At 41.6% G+C, this 15006-nt stretch overlaps 1 protein-coding gene across 2 annotated transcripts in view; it reads left to right on the top strand.

Annotated features, from left to right (window-relative positions):
- The window catches only part of SPSB3 (splA/ryanodine receptor domain and SOCS box containing 3), a 43827-nt gene extending 36022 nt beyond the window's left edge, over nucleotides 1-7805 (top strand). For both annotated transcript variants that reach the window (XM_073636685.1, XM_073636684.1), the window contains 2 exons: nucleotides 1710-1835; nucleotides 5035-7805. In XM_073636685.1, coding sequence (XP_073492786.1) covers nucleotides 1710-1835; nucleotides 5035-5396 — 488 coding nt within the window. In that variant the 3' untranslated portion in view covers nucleotides 5397-7805. The remainder of the gene's footprint in view (nucleotides 1-1709; nucleotides 1836-5034) is intronic.
- The last annotated feature ends 7201 nt before the right edge of the window (nucleotides 7806-15006 follow it).

Here is a 15006-nt window from a genome sequence, read left to right on the forward strand (position 1 = left end):
ACAGTAAAGTCTGGATCCACCAGGTGCCTTGACTGACACCCGGGTCAGCCTCTCACCGAGCCGCTGAGTACCTGAGCCAGCTGCTCCCCGCCCCTCCACGGCTCAGCACTCCAATGAGCGAGAAGGAGACACAGCAGAGTGCTGTGACTGACAATCGGATGGGGATAAGTATGATGGGGAAAAAAAAACAAAAAACCTTTACTTCTCTTTTAAATCAGCATTGTCAGCAACCAAGGAGAGCAGTTATATTATTCCCTTGGTCTGGTTACAGCGCTCAGTGCCTAGTGTTTGGCTGCTTCATTCAAGCACTGTCACTGGGGAGGAGTGCACAAGTTCCCCCATGACCGAAAGTTCTGGGTAATGATGGAGACGGAGCGGCAGGAAAACCGGGTATGATGAGTTTAACTGGGTCAGGAGGCCATTTTCAGAGACACATTGCCCATTCTCACATTGCCCTCTGTGTCTTCTTAAAGTAGAACTATTAGCAAAACTTTTTTTTCTTTCCCATTTTGGATAGAGTAAGAAAGGGTTATAACACCTGCTGGTTTATTTTTTTTGCCATCTGTGCTCCATTGGGGAGATTTACCTTCAGTTCCTGTCCCATAGCCAAAACAGGAAGTGAGAGAAAATCTATGCAAATTAAGGGAATCTTTTGGGGACCCCCAGGCCACCAGAAATAGTTTCCCCATTGGAAGTTTTTCCCTCTATTACTTTTCTGGGGACAACCCAAAATTTGGTATTTTTGTTTTACTTCCATGGACACAGACAGCAAAAAAAACTGACAGGTGTTCCAATCCCTCACCACTATATCCAAAACTAAATAAACATTTTGCTTTTAGTTACACATTTTAAGTATAGAAATCTTCACATGAAATTGAAATATTGGTCTTGGTTAGAGTAGGCTGATTAGGAGACACTACCACCAGATGTTTCATTCAAAAAAACCCTCTCATAAGATTATATGGGTATTTATTATAAAAGCATCTCTTTTGTTGACATCCAGAAGCCATATTGGATGTGATGTTAGCAGCTCCAACGGACACCGCTGTCATTCAGGTGACACTCTATAGCAGGAATATGCAATTAGCGGACCTCCAGCTGTTGCAAAATTACAAGTCCCATCATGCCTCTGGGTGTCATGCTTGTGGCTGTCAGTCTTGCTATGCCTCATGGGATTTGTAGTTCTGCAACAACTGGAGGTCCTCTAATTGCATATCCCTGCCCTATAGTATTACCCTTCTCTTCTTCCCCGGCAGTTACATGAAAGGTTATATAGGGAGATGAGGAGGATTGGAGATCCTGGGCCAGCACAGAGAGTAATTAGACGCTCCCAAAAAAGGAGAGTCCTGGGAGGTGCAAGGAGGGAGGAGGCTGGGTTAGGAAATTCTCCCCTAGAGTAGTCAAATTTTCCTAGCAAGTTCAAAGGCAAATTGTAAGTGAATAAAACATTCCTATGGAACGGAAAACCACTACAAATTAGAATTTTTAAGTACTTGATTTTTTTTGTGAATTTACCTACATTTTTAAGCTAGGGAGAGAATCTCCTAAAAATCTCTCTAAAGTAAAAACCTGGCACACAGGACTAAGGTGATCTTATATTTGTAGGTGTTAAACAGACCAGTTTGCCGAGCTCTCTTATCTGCAGTTATTGGAATAGACAGAATCTCACTAAATTCTCAGACTGATATACTGTGTTTTTTGTCTCTCAGGATTACTTCAGCACAAGGGTGACAAAAGCAATTTCTCCTCTCGCTTTGGCCAGGGGTCGATCATTGGCGTGCACCTGGACACATGGCACGGGGTGCTGACCTTCTACAAGAACCGCAAATGCATTGGTAGGGATATATAAATAAATGTTCTTTTATATTCTGGTCCAAACTGGAAAACAAATAATGTCTCCTTTTTTTTAGTAAGATATTAAATAATTAATATGAATAATTTTTGTTTTCAACTAGCAGGTAGAGCTGTAGGCTCCTTTTTCATATATCTAACTATATAATCTTATCCATATTGCTGGAAAAGAAAAACCTATTTACAAAGCTCAAGCTTTGCACACATATGTGAATGAGTCAACATTTGGGTACACCCTGTATTTAATGAGATATATATATATATATTTATATATATTTATATATTTTAGCAAAGACCCCAGGGAATAAAATGGCGATCGTTGCTGGATTTTATGTCGCACAGTATTTGTGCAGCAGTCTTTCAAACGCAATTTTTTTTGGTTAAAAAATAACAATTAAAAAATGTAATGAATATTTACCTAAATTTTTTTGTATAATGTGCGCCAAGCAAATAGATACATAACATGTCATGTTTTAAAATTGCGCACACCCTCGTGGAATGGCGACAAACCACGGTACTTAAAAAAATCTCCATAGGCGACACTTTTTACAGGTTACCTGTTTAAAGTTACAGAGGAGGTTTTGCTCTAACATTCTCGGCGATACCTCACATGTGTGGTTTGAACACCGTTTACATATGCTTGCGCGACTTACGTAAGCGTTTGCTTCTGCTCACGAGCACGGAGGGATGTGGCGCTTTTAATTTAATTTTTTTTCTTATATATTTTATTTTTACACTGTCCCTTTTTATTTATTTTTTGATCAATTTTATTCTTATTACAAGGTGAAAGTGATCCCACAGTGAATCCGCCCGTGGGACCGCTTTTATCTAAAAAAAAAGAATCGGCCAAAGTAAAGAAACATACCGGGGTTATGGCAGCCAGCTTCTGCTGTTACACCTGTATTTAACATCAAAGTAATGAAAATTTTTACTATGGGCCGGTCGTCAAGTGGATAAATATGAAATTATGAATTCAAGTGCAATAACTTTGTTTAATGAATATGAATATTTTGTGTTCTCAACCAGTAGGTAGAGCTGTAGACTCCTTTTCATACATCTAACTATATAACCTTATCTACTTTGCTGGAAAGAAAAACTTGTTTACAAAGCTCAATAGCTCAAGCTTGGCACACATAAGTGAATAAGTCAACGATTGGGTACTCCCTGTATTGTTTTTTTTTTGTAAAACAATAGTTGTAAATAGCTAGTGAAAAACAATATCAAAGATAAATTTAAAACCTATTAATTTATTAAATACTTGATAAATATAATAGAATTTACATTTGAATACAATTGAAATTGTAAATGTACTTTCTTTTGATGATTAGGCAGCCAGGTGTTGCCTTGCCTGCACTCCCTCCTACCTCCTTCCTCCTCCATATCTGCCACTAAAATCAAAGTCAGTGACCGGGTGGGGGGGAGTGACTTTGTTCCCACGGTCATGTGACCGTGCTCGAGCTTAGTGATTAGCTGCTAGACCTGAGCACAGTTATGGAAGAGGAGCTTACATGCATTGTAATACCCAGAAGTGCAGCTGTGAAGGAGGAGATAGCTGCAGAGGAGTGCAGGCAAGGTGGATAGGTGGGGAGGACATGCCATTTGCAGGGACACTTTTTCCTGCATGGACAAGGTGAGAGTGTCACTCGAAAGTGTTTTACAAGTTAATATTAAGTAAGTACTTTATTGTATGTGACTGAATAATTAATAGAATAGGCAACAGACTATGGGGTTGATTTACTAAAACTGGAGAGTGCAAAATCTGGTGCAGCTGTGCATGGTAGCAAATTGGCTTCTAACTTCTGCTTGTTCAGTTAAAGTGATTGTAAAGTCTAATTTTTTTAAATTTAAAAATAACAAACATGTTATACTTACCTGCTCTGTGCAGTGGTTTTGCACAGAGCAGCACCGATCCTCCTCCTTCTCGGGACCCTCTTTGGTGCTCCTGGCCCCTCCCTCTTGTTGAGTGCCCCCACAGCAAACAGCTTGCTATGGGGGCACCCGAGCCATACCGCAGCTCCGTGTGTCTATTCAGACAAGGAACCGCTGCCCAGCCCCGCCCCCTCTCTACTCACTGGCTAACTGACTTTGACAGCAGCGAGAGCCTGTGGCGCCGCTGCAGTGTCTCAGCCAATCAGGAGAGAGAGTCCCAGACAGTCAAGTCTCTCCTGCAACATTGCTAGATAGAGATGGGCTCAGGTAAGTATTAGGGGGGCTTTTTATCTCATTTAAAGGGGTTGTAAACGCAGAAGGTTTTTTTATCTCAATGCATTCTATGTGTGCAGCAGCCCCCCTAATACTTACCTGAGGTCCCACTCTGTCCAGCGATGTCCATGAGTGTCTGAGCTGTCTCAGATTCTCCCTCCCGATTGGCTGAGATACAGCAGGGCGCCATTGGCTGCCGCTGCTGTCAATTAAAGTCTGCTAGCCAATCAGGAGAGAAAGGGGGCTGGGTCAAGGGTCCGTGTCTGAATGGACACAGAAAGCTGTGACTCGGCTCGGATGCCCCAGAGCAAGCTGCTTGCTGTGGGGGCATTCAAGAGGGGGGGGGGGGCCAAGAGCACAGAAGAGCATCCGGGCTGCTCTGTGCAAATCCACTGCAACAGAGCATGTAAGTATAACATGTTTGTTAATTTTATAGGGGGGAAAAAAACGAGACTTTACAATCACTTTAAAGTGGTTGTAAACCCTTACAGACCACTTTTGCCTATAATAAGGCTTACCTGTAGGTACTGGAAATATCACCTAAACCTGCACGGTTTAGGAGATATTTACCATATACGCTTGCGCCGACGTCATCGTCATTCCGCGCACTTGCGTGGGAATGACGTCACGCAACTCCGGGCAGTCAGAGATCTGGAGTCCACGGCCCTGGAAGGAAGAGGGGTGAAGATGGACGCGTCCTCCAGCGGGGACATCGCGGGCTTCGTTTTCAGGTAAGTAGCACATAATGGGCTAGTATGCAATGCATACTAGCCCATTATGCTTTTACTTTGCAGTGGATTAAAGAGGAAGTAAAACTAATCGGGGTTTACTTCCTCTTTAAGCTTTGCCAAAAAAAATCCCTGGAAGCTAATTGGTTTCTGTGCAGAGCTGCACCAGATTTTGCACTCTTCAGTTTTGGTAAATCAACCCCTATATTTTTTATAATGACATTTTTCTTATATGCATCTTTTTGTCTCCTAGGTGTCGCAGCAACACAGTTGAGGAACAAAAAGCTGTTCCCAATGGTCTGTTCCACAGCTGCTAAGAGCAGTATGAAGGTCATTCGCTCATGCTGCTGCCGCACATCCCTCCAGTACCTATGCTGTGCCCGCATACGACAGCTGCTCCCTGACAACATAGACTCTCTGGAGGCCTTGCCCATCCCTCCTGGGCTCAAACATGTCCTAAGCAACAAGTTGGGCTGGGTCCTGCAGATGGGCCTCAGCCCTAGCCGACAGCGCAAAAACGACACCACAGCTAGCACCTCCTGCGGAAGTGACTCTGACAGCAGCTGCACACCAGAGCTAGAGGACTGTCAGCGGAAGCGCTGCCGCAGGATTTAAATGCTGGTGGAGTGAAGGGTGCAGTGTGGAGTCCTTTCACCACCATCTGCTGTAACATCCACTGTGAACTCTTCAAAGGATCAAGAAAGGAAACCTCTCTTGGTAAAGAAAAGGAAAAGTGACCTTGAGAGACCAGGGCAATCAGGAGATGCGTACTGATCATCTTATTATCTTATGATGATAACATTTAAAAAAAGGATGTTGGTGCTAGAGACTGCTAGGTTCTATCTAGGCCTGGTTTTGGTTTGGTACAGTTCAGATCTTCAGCCTTTTGTAGGGCAAATGGTTTTAACACCTGACCTTTTAAGTGATGATCGTGTCCACAGCATTAGGTGTTAATTGGGCTTCTAAAAGATCCAGATTCTTATATGTTATGTAGTCTGTCATTTACCAGCACTTTACCCACATCTGATAAAACTATTGTTAATACAGATTATATTCAGCATCAGCTTCGCCCTCTTCACTCAACTGAGCTGGACCAGAACTTCAATTGGGAAGATCCTCCTGGCTCTGTTCCAGGGCTTGTGTGACGTTTTGGAGAGTTGTTTCATGGCCTGTAATAGCAAGGGCTAAAACAATGGTTAACCAGCTACCCAGAACCCCTTTTGTATGATTGTATGACATCACACGCTCTCCATGCACTCTACTCAGTGGCTGGTCTGAAGAGGGAAGAGTTCATTGATGACGTACTGTACCATGACCTGCATCCTCACACAGAGATCAGTCATGGGAATTCTTCAAAAACGGTCAAGTCAAACATGAACACTCTGTTTCTACATTTTATGACAACTGTTTGCCCTCCATGATTACCAAACTTGCACAAAGTTGTAATTTTAGTCTTCAAGCGCCTATAGGTATCTACGGAGGACCTGATCATATTTAGCAATGGTTCAGTTTACTTAATATGTCACTGCTGATATACTATGTGGATTTCTTATGTAACGCCTGTAAAGATGAAAGATGCAGAGTGAAATATAGCATTAATATTGTGTATGGTGTTAAAGAATAAGTGCACAGTTGTGGTGAGAATAAAAACAAACTATTCTGTTGCTCTTCATAGCCAGTGTCATCAGTTCTCAAAAAAAAAATCTAAAGCCTTCTGTGAATGATCTGAAAGAGTGTACAACTGCAAATTCACTAAGAAAATGGAAATAAAGGTGTACTATACTATGAGGTCGATTTACTAAAACTGGAGAGTGCAAAATCTGGTGCAGCTGTTTATGGTAGCTAATCAGCTTCTAACGTCAGCTTGTTCAATTAAGCTTTGACAAAAAAAACAAAACGTGAAGCTGATTGGTTTCTATGTAGAGCTGCACCAGATTTTTGCCCTCCTGTTTTAGTAAATCAATCCCATTGTGTTGCTTGGAAGAATGCATCCCTAAGATTTCTTTAGATGTCCTTGCGCTCCTGGTGATCTCAGACAGTGTGCTAGAGCTAACCAAATCAGCATGCACATGACGAGGGATCCTGGGATGCATTGTTTGATTTGTCTGCATGCAGAGAGACTGTTATGTAAGGAGGACTTTGCAGAACAAAGGTAAATAGATAAAAGGTTGTATTTGCTAACCTGCTGGATTTACCTGAATACATTTAATGTGTATCTAAACCCAAAATAAAAAAAAATGTAATATGCTACAGCTTAGCCATCCATATATGTAGCTGTATTTTTTTTTTTATTCATTTATTTTCATTTTGTAAACCTGAAATAACACACTTCTTGTTCCTTCATGTCTACACTAATCTATAGACATAGCCGTGGTTGACTCAGAGCCGGGACTTCAAACATGTCTGCCTTTGTTTCATTCATGGTGGGTTGATGGGATTAGTAGTTTACTCTCACTAAAGATAAGGTTCTTTTTCGCTTTCTTTTAAGCTCAAAAAAGTGACAAGGATACTGCATTTTTGGCAGAATCAACGGTATTTCTGTACTTGCTAAAAATGTTCTTAGCCTGAATACTGAAAACAAATGCAGCCATACCTAAGGGGACTTATAAACTGCAATATATTCCATTTTTGTTGTTGAGTTTAGATACACTTTGAAGACCTCCTGTCAGAACAGAAAAGTGGATGCTTTGTTGCGAACTTGTTTTTGAAGTTACAGTCATCCTAACTGTAATTCGTTTCACTATTTTGTAGGTCGCTGGCCCAGAACAAACCTACAGATATTGGATGCCCCTACACATGATATGCATTTGTATGTTGCAGGTTATTGATTCACCAAGTAGTGAAGGAAGAATACGGCACACAGCCCAACCTCATGTCAATTTAAAACAAGTCATAAAATACAGCTCCCATATTTTTGTCCTGACTAGCTTCATTAAAAGGGGCTACAGTGTCTTAAAAGTGCACTTATTCTTTAACATTACATTTGCCTGGTGATAATTTATATAAAACACCCATTTAACCCAATCAGAATTTGTGTATTTGATTTGGCTTGGGTTCTAGTTTTTGATCATCCACTGCAATGCCTTGTAACCTGACAACGAGCAGTACAATGGATGAGATGTAGAAGAAACATCTGATACATAGTAAGCCAGTTCTTAACTGGACAAAGGGTAAATCGCATTTAAAGAGACAGTTGACATTTTTCTAAACTCAAAAGGTTTTTTACCTTAAGGCTGGGTTCACACCATTGTGAATTGGATGCGAGATGCCCGCATCCAATTCGCAATAGCAGGAGATTTTGATCGGTTCTCTATGGAGCCGGTTCACATATCTCTGCAGCAAGTCTGGTGCGTATTGCAGAAAAACTCTGTGTGTCTTTTATGTCTTTTGGTCCGTGTCAGGTGCGAATTCAGCCCAAAATTTAGGCTGAAATCGGACCTGAAACGGTGAACCAGCATGCACCGGACCCCTGCTGTGAGACGGATCCATCTTATGTGTGAACCGAGCCTAAAGGATGTAAACCCTCACATATACCCAGTGGAGTGAACAGCCTCAGATGATACACAGGGATGAAACAAATCTCCCTACATAAGTTTTACATGCATATCTGCTGTCTTCAGCTTGCTATATTCTTTTTTTTTTAAAAAGTTTTATTTATTGCTTTTTAACAGACTCTCACTCAATGACAGGATCAGAATAATAATAATAAGGCCACCTTTCCCTAATGACATTCAATAATACATTTCAATATGTCAAATAGTTACATACGTGTTGAATCCCACAGCAGGTGCATTCCATTATGTGCCACTCAATCTGCCACTGTAGTTTCACTATTCATCCAACTGCCCCACAAATTTCTTTGGTATGCCCCTGCTAATGTATGTAGCCTTGTAGAAAGGTGCAGCTCTATTTACCACACCCTTCCATGCTGATACAAATGGAGGTTAAGGCTTTTTCCATGATAACACTATCGCTTTCCTAGTGTAATAGATTAGTATCGTCAGTAAGGTATGTGTTACTCTTTTTGGTGCTAGATTGTCTACCAAACCCAAAAGGCACACCTCTATTGTGGGCTGTATAGGAATGGCGGTTACTTCTGCTATACATTCTGTGACCTCCTTGCAAAAAGCCTGGATGCTCGAGCAATTCCAAAAGATATAGACCAAGAAGTAGCAGCGCTAAACCCACCAAAATTGAGATTATACAGTACAGACCAGTATGATAGTGAAAATTGTGTGAAAAGGTATTAATATTGATTTAAACTAAAAAGTCCATCTTCTTAAATCCACAGTGCTTAAACAGTTGAACCAAACTTGTAGTGTGATTGGAAAGTTCAATTTTATCCTCCACCGCACCACCAGTGCTAAACACCCAAAATGCTCGCTTACCAGACGGCAAGCTGTGAAAGCTTGCGACCTATACCCGGCCAGGGCCTTTATCCAGTCAGGAGCCAAACAGATGGATACCAAGAAGAACCCTCAGGCTGATCTACATACCTGGCAGGGACCGCCAAACTCGTGGATCACAGATACCAAGTGTAGGTAGACGTAGGTAACATTCAGATGTATCCCAAAATAAAAGAGGGGTACCATAGCGTAGTACTGACAGACATATTTATTACGAAATAAGAAAGCCACTTACAAAATTGGAGTAGTTAAGAGCAAGTTAGCCGGCCGGCTCGTACAAACACCCGTCCCTCGAACGGCACACGCGAGACGTCAGCATGTCAGCTCCTCCCGGCGCGCGTTTCGTCATACAATGACATCGTCTGGGGCAATTCCAAAAGATATGCATGAAATCTGCAGTGAGGGAACTGCACCACCAGCAACTAGGTGACTGGGTAGGGAACATTTTATCCAATCTAGCTGGAGTAAGATAGATACGATGTAGGAATTTAAATTGGATGAGTTGGTCCCTAGCAGAGACCAATCTTTTAAAATTAATGTCCCATATATCGTCCCAGTCATCCCCGTCCATCTGGGGGAACACCTTGCCCCACACTTTGCAAGGAGATCTCCTCCCTCACCGAACATTTGTTTATATATTGTAGACAAGGCCTTGTCCAACGTGTCCCCCCTCAGCAAAGACTAAACATCACTCATTTTCGGGGTAATACCAATATCTCCAAATTGGGTATTGTATGCATGTATGAGCTGAAGATAATGGAACAAGTGAGTGTTGGGAAGATTAAACTTAGTTTTCAGGGCGTCAAACTGCAGAAGATTCCCACCACCCACTATGTCTTTCAGCATCTTAATACCAAATTTAGTCCAGATGATTGGATCAGGGTAGCTTACTATATTCTTTAGGATCCTTACATCAGGTTAGAATTTTCACTTCCTTGTTCAGCACTTGGTGTGGATACTTGGCTTACACTGGGAGACTGTGCTTAGGTCAAATTTCATGAATCGGGGTTACATCCACTTTAATGCCTTATCTGCATTGGTGTAAATCACCTTTTCAATATAGCCTCCCTTAAACACTCACCTGAGTCCATTCTCTAGCCAGCGCTGTGCCCTTCTGCTGCAGCTCTTCTCTCTTCCTGGTCTCAGTGGAGGCTCTGAAAACAGCAGAAGCCATTGGCTGCTGCCAGTCAAAACTAGTGAGGATTGAGTGGGGAGCATGGCCAAGTCGTGCTGTATGGACAAACAGTTCTGCTTGGAAGCACACCCCCACGGGCAAGCTTGCTATGAGGGCACTTAGAGAATTGGAGGAGCAGATAGCACTGGTGGGGGACCCAGAAGAAGAGGTAAGGGGCTGCTCTGCAACTCCTTTGCACAGAGCAGGTAACTATACTCCTGTGTTTTATTTTACTAAAAAAAAAGTAGGGATTACAACTGCTTTCAATTCAGAAATACATTACTTAGCAGAGATACTCTACCAGAATAAACATTAGTCTGTTTCAGTGTTGTTGAATGAGTAGGTTGTGTATATCTCTTTTGCCAGTAAATACACCCCAGCAAGTGCACCTGTTAGTGTAGTAATTTGTTTAGGCCATCTTGGTCCAAACAATTTAAAGCAGTTATGTCAGGATTTTTTAGGATTGGAGCACGGGACGCTGCCATAGACAAACAACAGGAGACGAGCTCGGCGCTCGTAGTTACTACACACTGCAGCATTGTTTTAAATGTAAGTTGATTGGACTTGTTTTATTAAATAAATATACCTTTTATATGGGATCACGCTATGTGCGTCTCTTTCCCCCTCACACTATACATCACTACTCTACCTGACGAACACTGAGGAGAGAGGCACGGGGACATATTCCAGTTTCCAGGCACGGGGACAGATTCCAGATTGGTGACACTCCTGGAGGCATACGAGCTCGGCGCTCGTGGATTGATGCCCACACTCACTTCATGAAAGTGAGTGCAACCTCCCCCTGTGTGTGTCTTGCCCCCCCTCCACTGTGGTCGTTGCAGAGTTATTTTACATGCTGTATACTTTTTATTTTTTATATTTCGCTTGGCATGTTCATCATTGTCACTGCCTGTATACACGGAACGTCTACACCTGCGGGTCATTTGCAACACAGGCTGTACACCTTACAGCTGTAAGGTAAGTGGCTTGCAAACACGGAGGTGTCCTCACTGAAGATCCCCCCTCCCTTCACGATTGGACTTGTTTTGTGTTTCTCATCACGTGTTTTTGCTTTTTGGACTGGATGATAGAACTAATACTCATGTTTGTCCTAGGGATTTGTCACTTGTAGTTCACCAGGATCAGGCACGTTTTTGCTAATGGGGCACTAGCCCACATATATTTTTCTTGCATTATATATATATATATATATTTTTTTTTTTGCATTGTGTCATTATTCACCCTATTTGTGTTGGTATATGCATTTTTGTTTTGCTATATTCAAGCAGTCACTGTTTCACGATTACCTTTATATATTAGGCTTTGTCTGCCCGCAACATGTCATGTTGATCAGCTACGTTGCACTGCACTGCATCCCCACCATGTTCTTTTAGCATGTAGGATCTATTCATGCATTGGCCCGTTTCTGCTTTTTTAGTTCACTTTGCCACTTTAGTCATCTTTGTAGCTTCCCTCCCCCCCCTTCATCACAGCGCAACTACCATCTTCCCCCACTTTCATCTCTTTATTTATTCTGAGCATGCGTGGCACTTTGTGTGTCGGATTTGTGTACAAACGATCGGAAATTCCGACAACGGATTTTGTTGTCGGAAAATTTTATAGCCTGCTCTCAAACTTTGTGTGTCGGAAAATCCGATGGAAAATGTGTGATGGAGCCTACACACGGTCGGAATTTCCGACAACAAGGTCCTATCACACATTTTCCGTCGGAAAATCCGACCGTGTGTACGGGGCAATAGAGTGAATGTTCAGACTAAACTTTTTTTTATAGTTTTGGATAGTGGGGGTATAGGTGAGAACGGTGGTTCTCAACCCTGTCCTCAAGTACCCCCAACAGACCATGTTTGCAGGTTTTCCTTTATCTTGTACAGGTGCTTTAAATCGGAGTCAATGGCTTGATAGTTTGGACAGCTATTTTATCTAAGGGCTCATTTACACTTGCTTCGACTTCAACACACATTAACGGCTAGTTTACACTTGCTTCAAAACAAGGCTTCGAACAGGCTTTGTTAAAGCTCTCTAAACGCTAGTTTTTTTTTTTTCATTGAACACCACAGGACACAAGGCATCTTCATATCCCTGTGTTCTCTGATGTAGTCACTTCCTTTTACTTCACTCTATTCACCATTGAGTACGTTTCAGCTGCAATGAGTACTTACTCATACATCACTACAGGATGCACGAGCCAGCGGGAGTTACCACAGCGTGAGGCAGGGGGAGCAGGTATTCGACACACTCAAAAGTGTCAGATACCTGCAGTGGCTGTGCAATAGTAATGGAGTTTAAAAACACAGAGCCGCAGAAAAGTAAGTATAGATCAGTGGTCTCCAAACTGCAGCCCTTTGCTTTCCTTTATTCAGCCCTTGGGGCACTATTCCTCCCACTGACACCAACAACAGGGTCATAATTCTTGCCAAAGCCAAAGCCACGTTTGTGAGCTCAACTATGGTCCTCCTCCTCCTCCAGGTCCTCCTCCTCCTCCTGCCATACCTCCAACACCACAGACACATCATGGAAGGAAGAGTGGAAGGAAGACCAGAGAGTGATGGCCTGGGTTCAGTTTGGTCTGACAAAAGATGCAGGCTCTTGTATGACCACAGCCTGGGGACATACATGTCATCTGCTGCTGTTCATGATCTCTTATACTTCAGGAACAGATTGTAATCCCTTAGATAAGGACTCCTCAGGCCACCAATTTTGCATTAAAATAGTTCATGTGTGCCCTGGGGGCCAAAGGCTTCGCCAATTTCTGCTGTTTATCCTGCGTCGCCTCCCTCTTTGTTTGGTTATGACCCCTTAATAAAGGTATTTTTTTTTCTATTATACTCGCCTATGTGTGTTTTCATTCAAAAAGGACAGTTTATTTGTGAGGAGGCAGGTACATTTCAAAAATGCAATGTCAAATTAATAAGAGACACCAACACCAAGCAACCTCCTTGAGATTAAATAATACAAGATAATAATGGTGTTGTGGTAACTTGACACACAAAACACACAAAAAACTATTCTGGAGTAAAAAAAAAAAAAAAAACACACAAGATCAGAGTTTAAAAAAATCAAAAAAAAAAATTTTAATCTAAAAACATCCAAAAATTTTTTTTTTCCGGTAGATGTGACAAATAAAACTATTATATTGAGGAAATCACGATAAATAATAAAGAAAGAAGTTTGTGAGAACTCTGTGTGAATATGAGCAGCAAAACGACTTCATTCTTCTAGCACTATAAAGAAGAAGAGAATGCGCTGCATTAAACAATTTAAAACATTGCAGCGTGATGAAAGTGCTCTATCCATTCCAAACGCTAATTTTACCAGACCGAACAGTTCCGTCTCGGAATTTATTCTGAGCATGCGTGGCACTTTGTGCGTCGGAATTGTCCACACATGGTTGGAATTGACGCAATCGGATTTTGTTGTCGTAAAATTTTATAGCCTGCTCTCAAACTTTGTGTGTCGGAAATTCCGATGGAAAAAGTCAGATGGAGCCCACACACGGTCGGAATTTCTGACAACAAGCTCCGATCGCACATTTTCCATCGGAAAATCCGATCGTGTGTACAGGGCATAAGAAGCCTAATGACATACAATAATGCCTCCATTTGCACAGAATGAATGTACATGCAGTTTTAGAGGTCAAATAGATCTGCGCATTTTTCAATAAATAGACCCCAATGTGTCCAACACCAGATGGTGTCCACTTCAGCTTCAGCTTTCAGATGACCTCCAAGGATAGGGAACTCAATAAACATTAATGTAATATTAGGTTAGGTTTTTAGCAGCTATGCGCGTCTAAAATATTTTTATTTAATTGCAATAAAAATGTTACTTACCCACTTCAATACCGGGCACTTTCACCCCCTTCTTCCCCAGGCCAATTTTCAGCTTTCAGCGCTGTCACACATGGAATGACAATTGTGCGCTCATGCAACACTGTACCCATATGAAATTGTTAGGTTTTTTTTTCTCACACAACTAGAGCTTTCTTTAGTGGTATTTATGCACCACTGAATTTTTTATTTTTTTTTGATAAATAAACAAAAAAATACTTTGTTTTCTAAGTTTCTGTTATAAATTTTGCAAATAAATAATCTTTCTTCATAAATGTAGTTCAAAATGTATTCTGCTACATTTCTTTGGTGAAAATAACCCAAATCAGTGTCTATTATTTAGTCTGTAGGAAAGTTATAGAGTCCACAAACTATGGTATATATATATACAGTATCTCACCAAAGTGAGTACACCCCTCACATTTTTGTTAATTTTTTTGTATCTTTTCATGTGACAACACTGAAGAAATGACACTTTGCTACAATGTAAAGTAGTGAGTGTACAGCTTGTATAACAGTGTAAATTTGCTGTCCCCTCAAAATAATTCAACACACAGCCATTAATGTCTAAACCGCTGGCAACAAAAGTGAGTACACCCCTAAGTGAAAATGTCCAAATTGGGCCCAATTAGCCATTTTCCCTCCCCGGTGTCATGTGACTCCTTAGTTTTACAAGGTCTCAGGTGTGAATAGGGAGCAGGTGTGTTAAATTTGGTGTTATCGCACTCATTCTTTTATACTCGTCACTGGAAGCGCAACATGGCACCTCATGGCAAAGAACTCTGAGGATCTGAAAA

The sequence above is a fragment of the Aquarana catesbeiana genome, linkage group LG06 (assembly GCF_042186555.1).
Source record: "Aquarana catesbeiana isolate 2022-GZ linkage group LG06, ASM4218655v1, whole genome shotgun sequence".
Classification (NCBI taxonomy): Eukaryota; Metazoa; Chordata; class Amphibia; order Anura; family Ranidae; genus Aquarana; species Aquarana catesbeiana.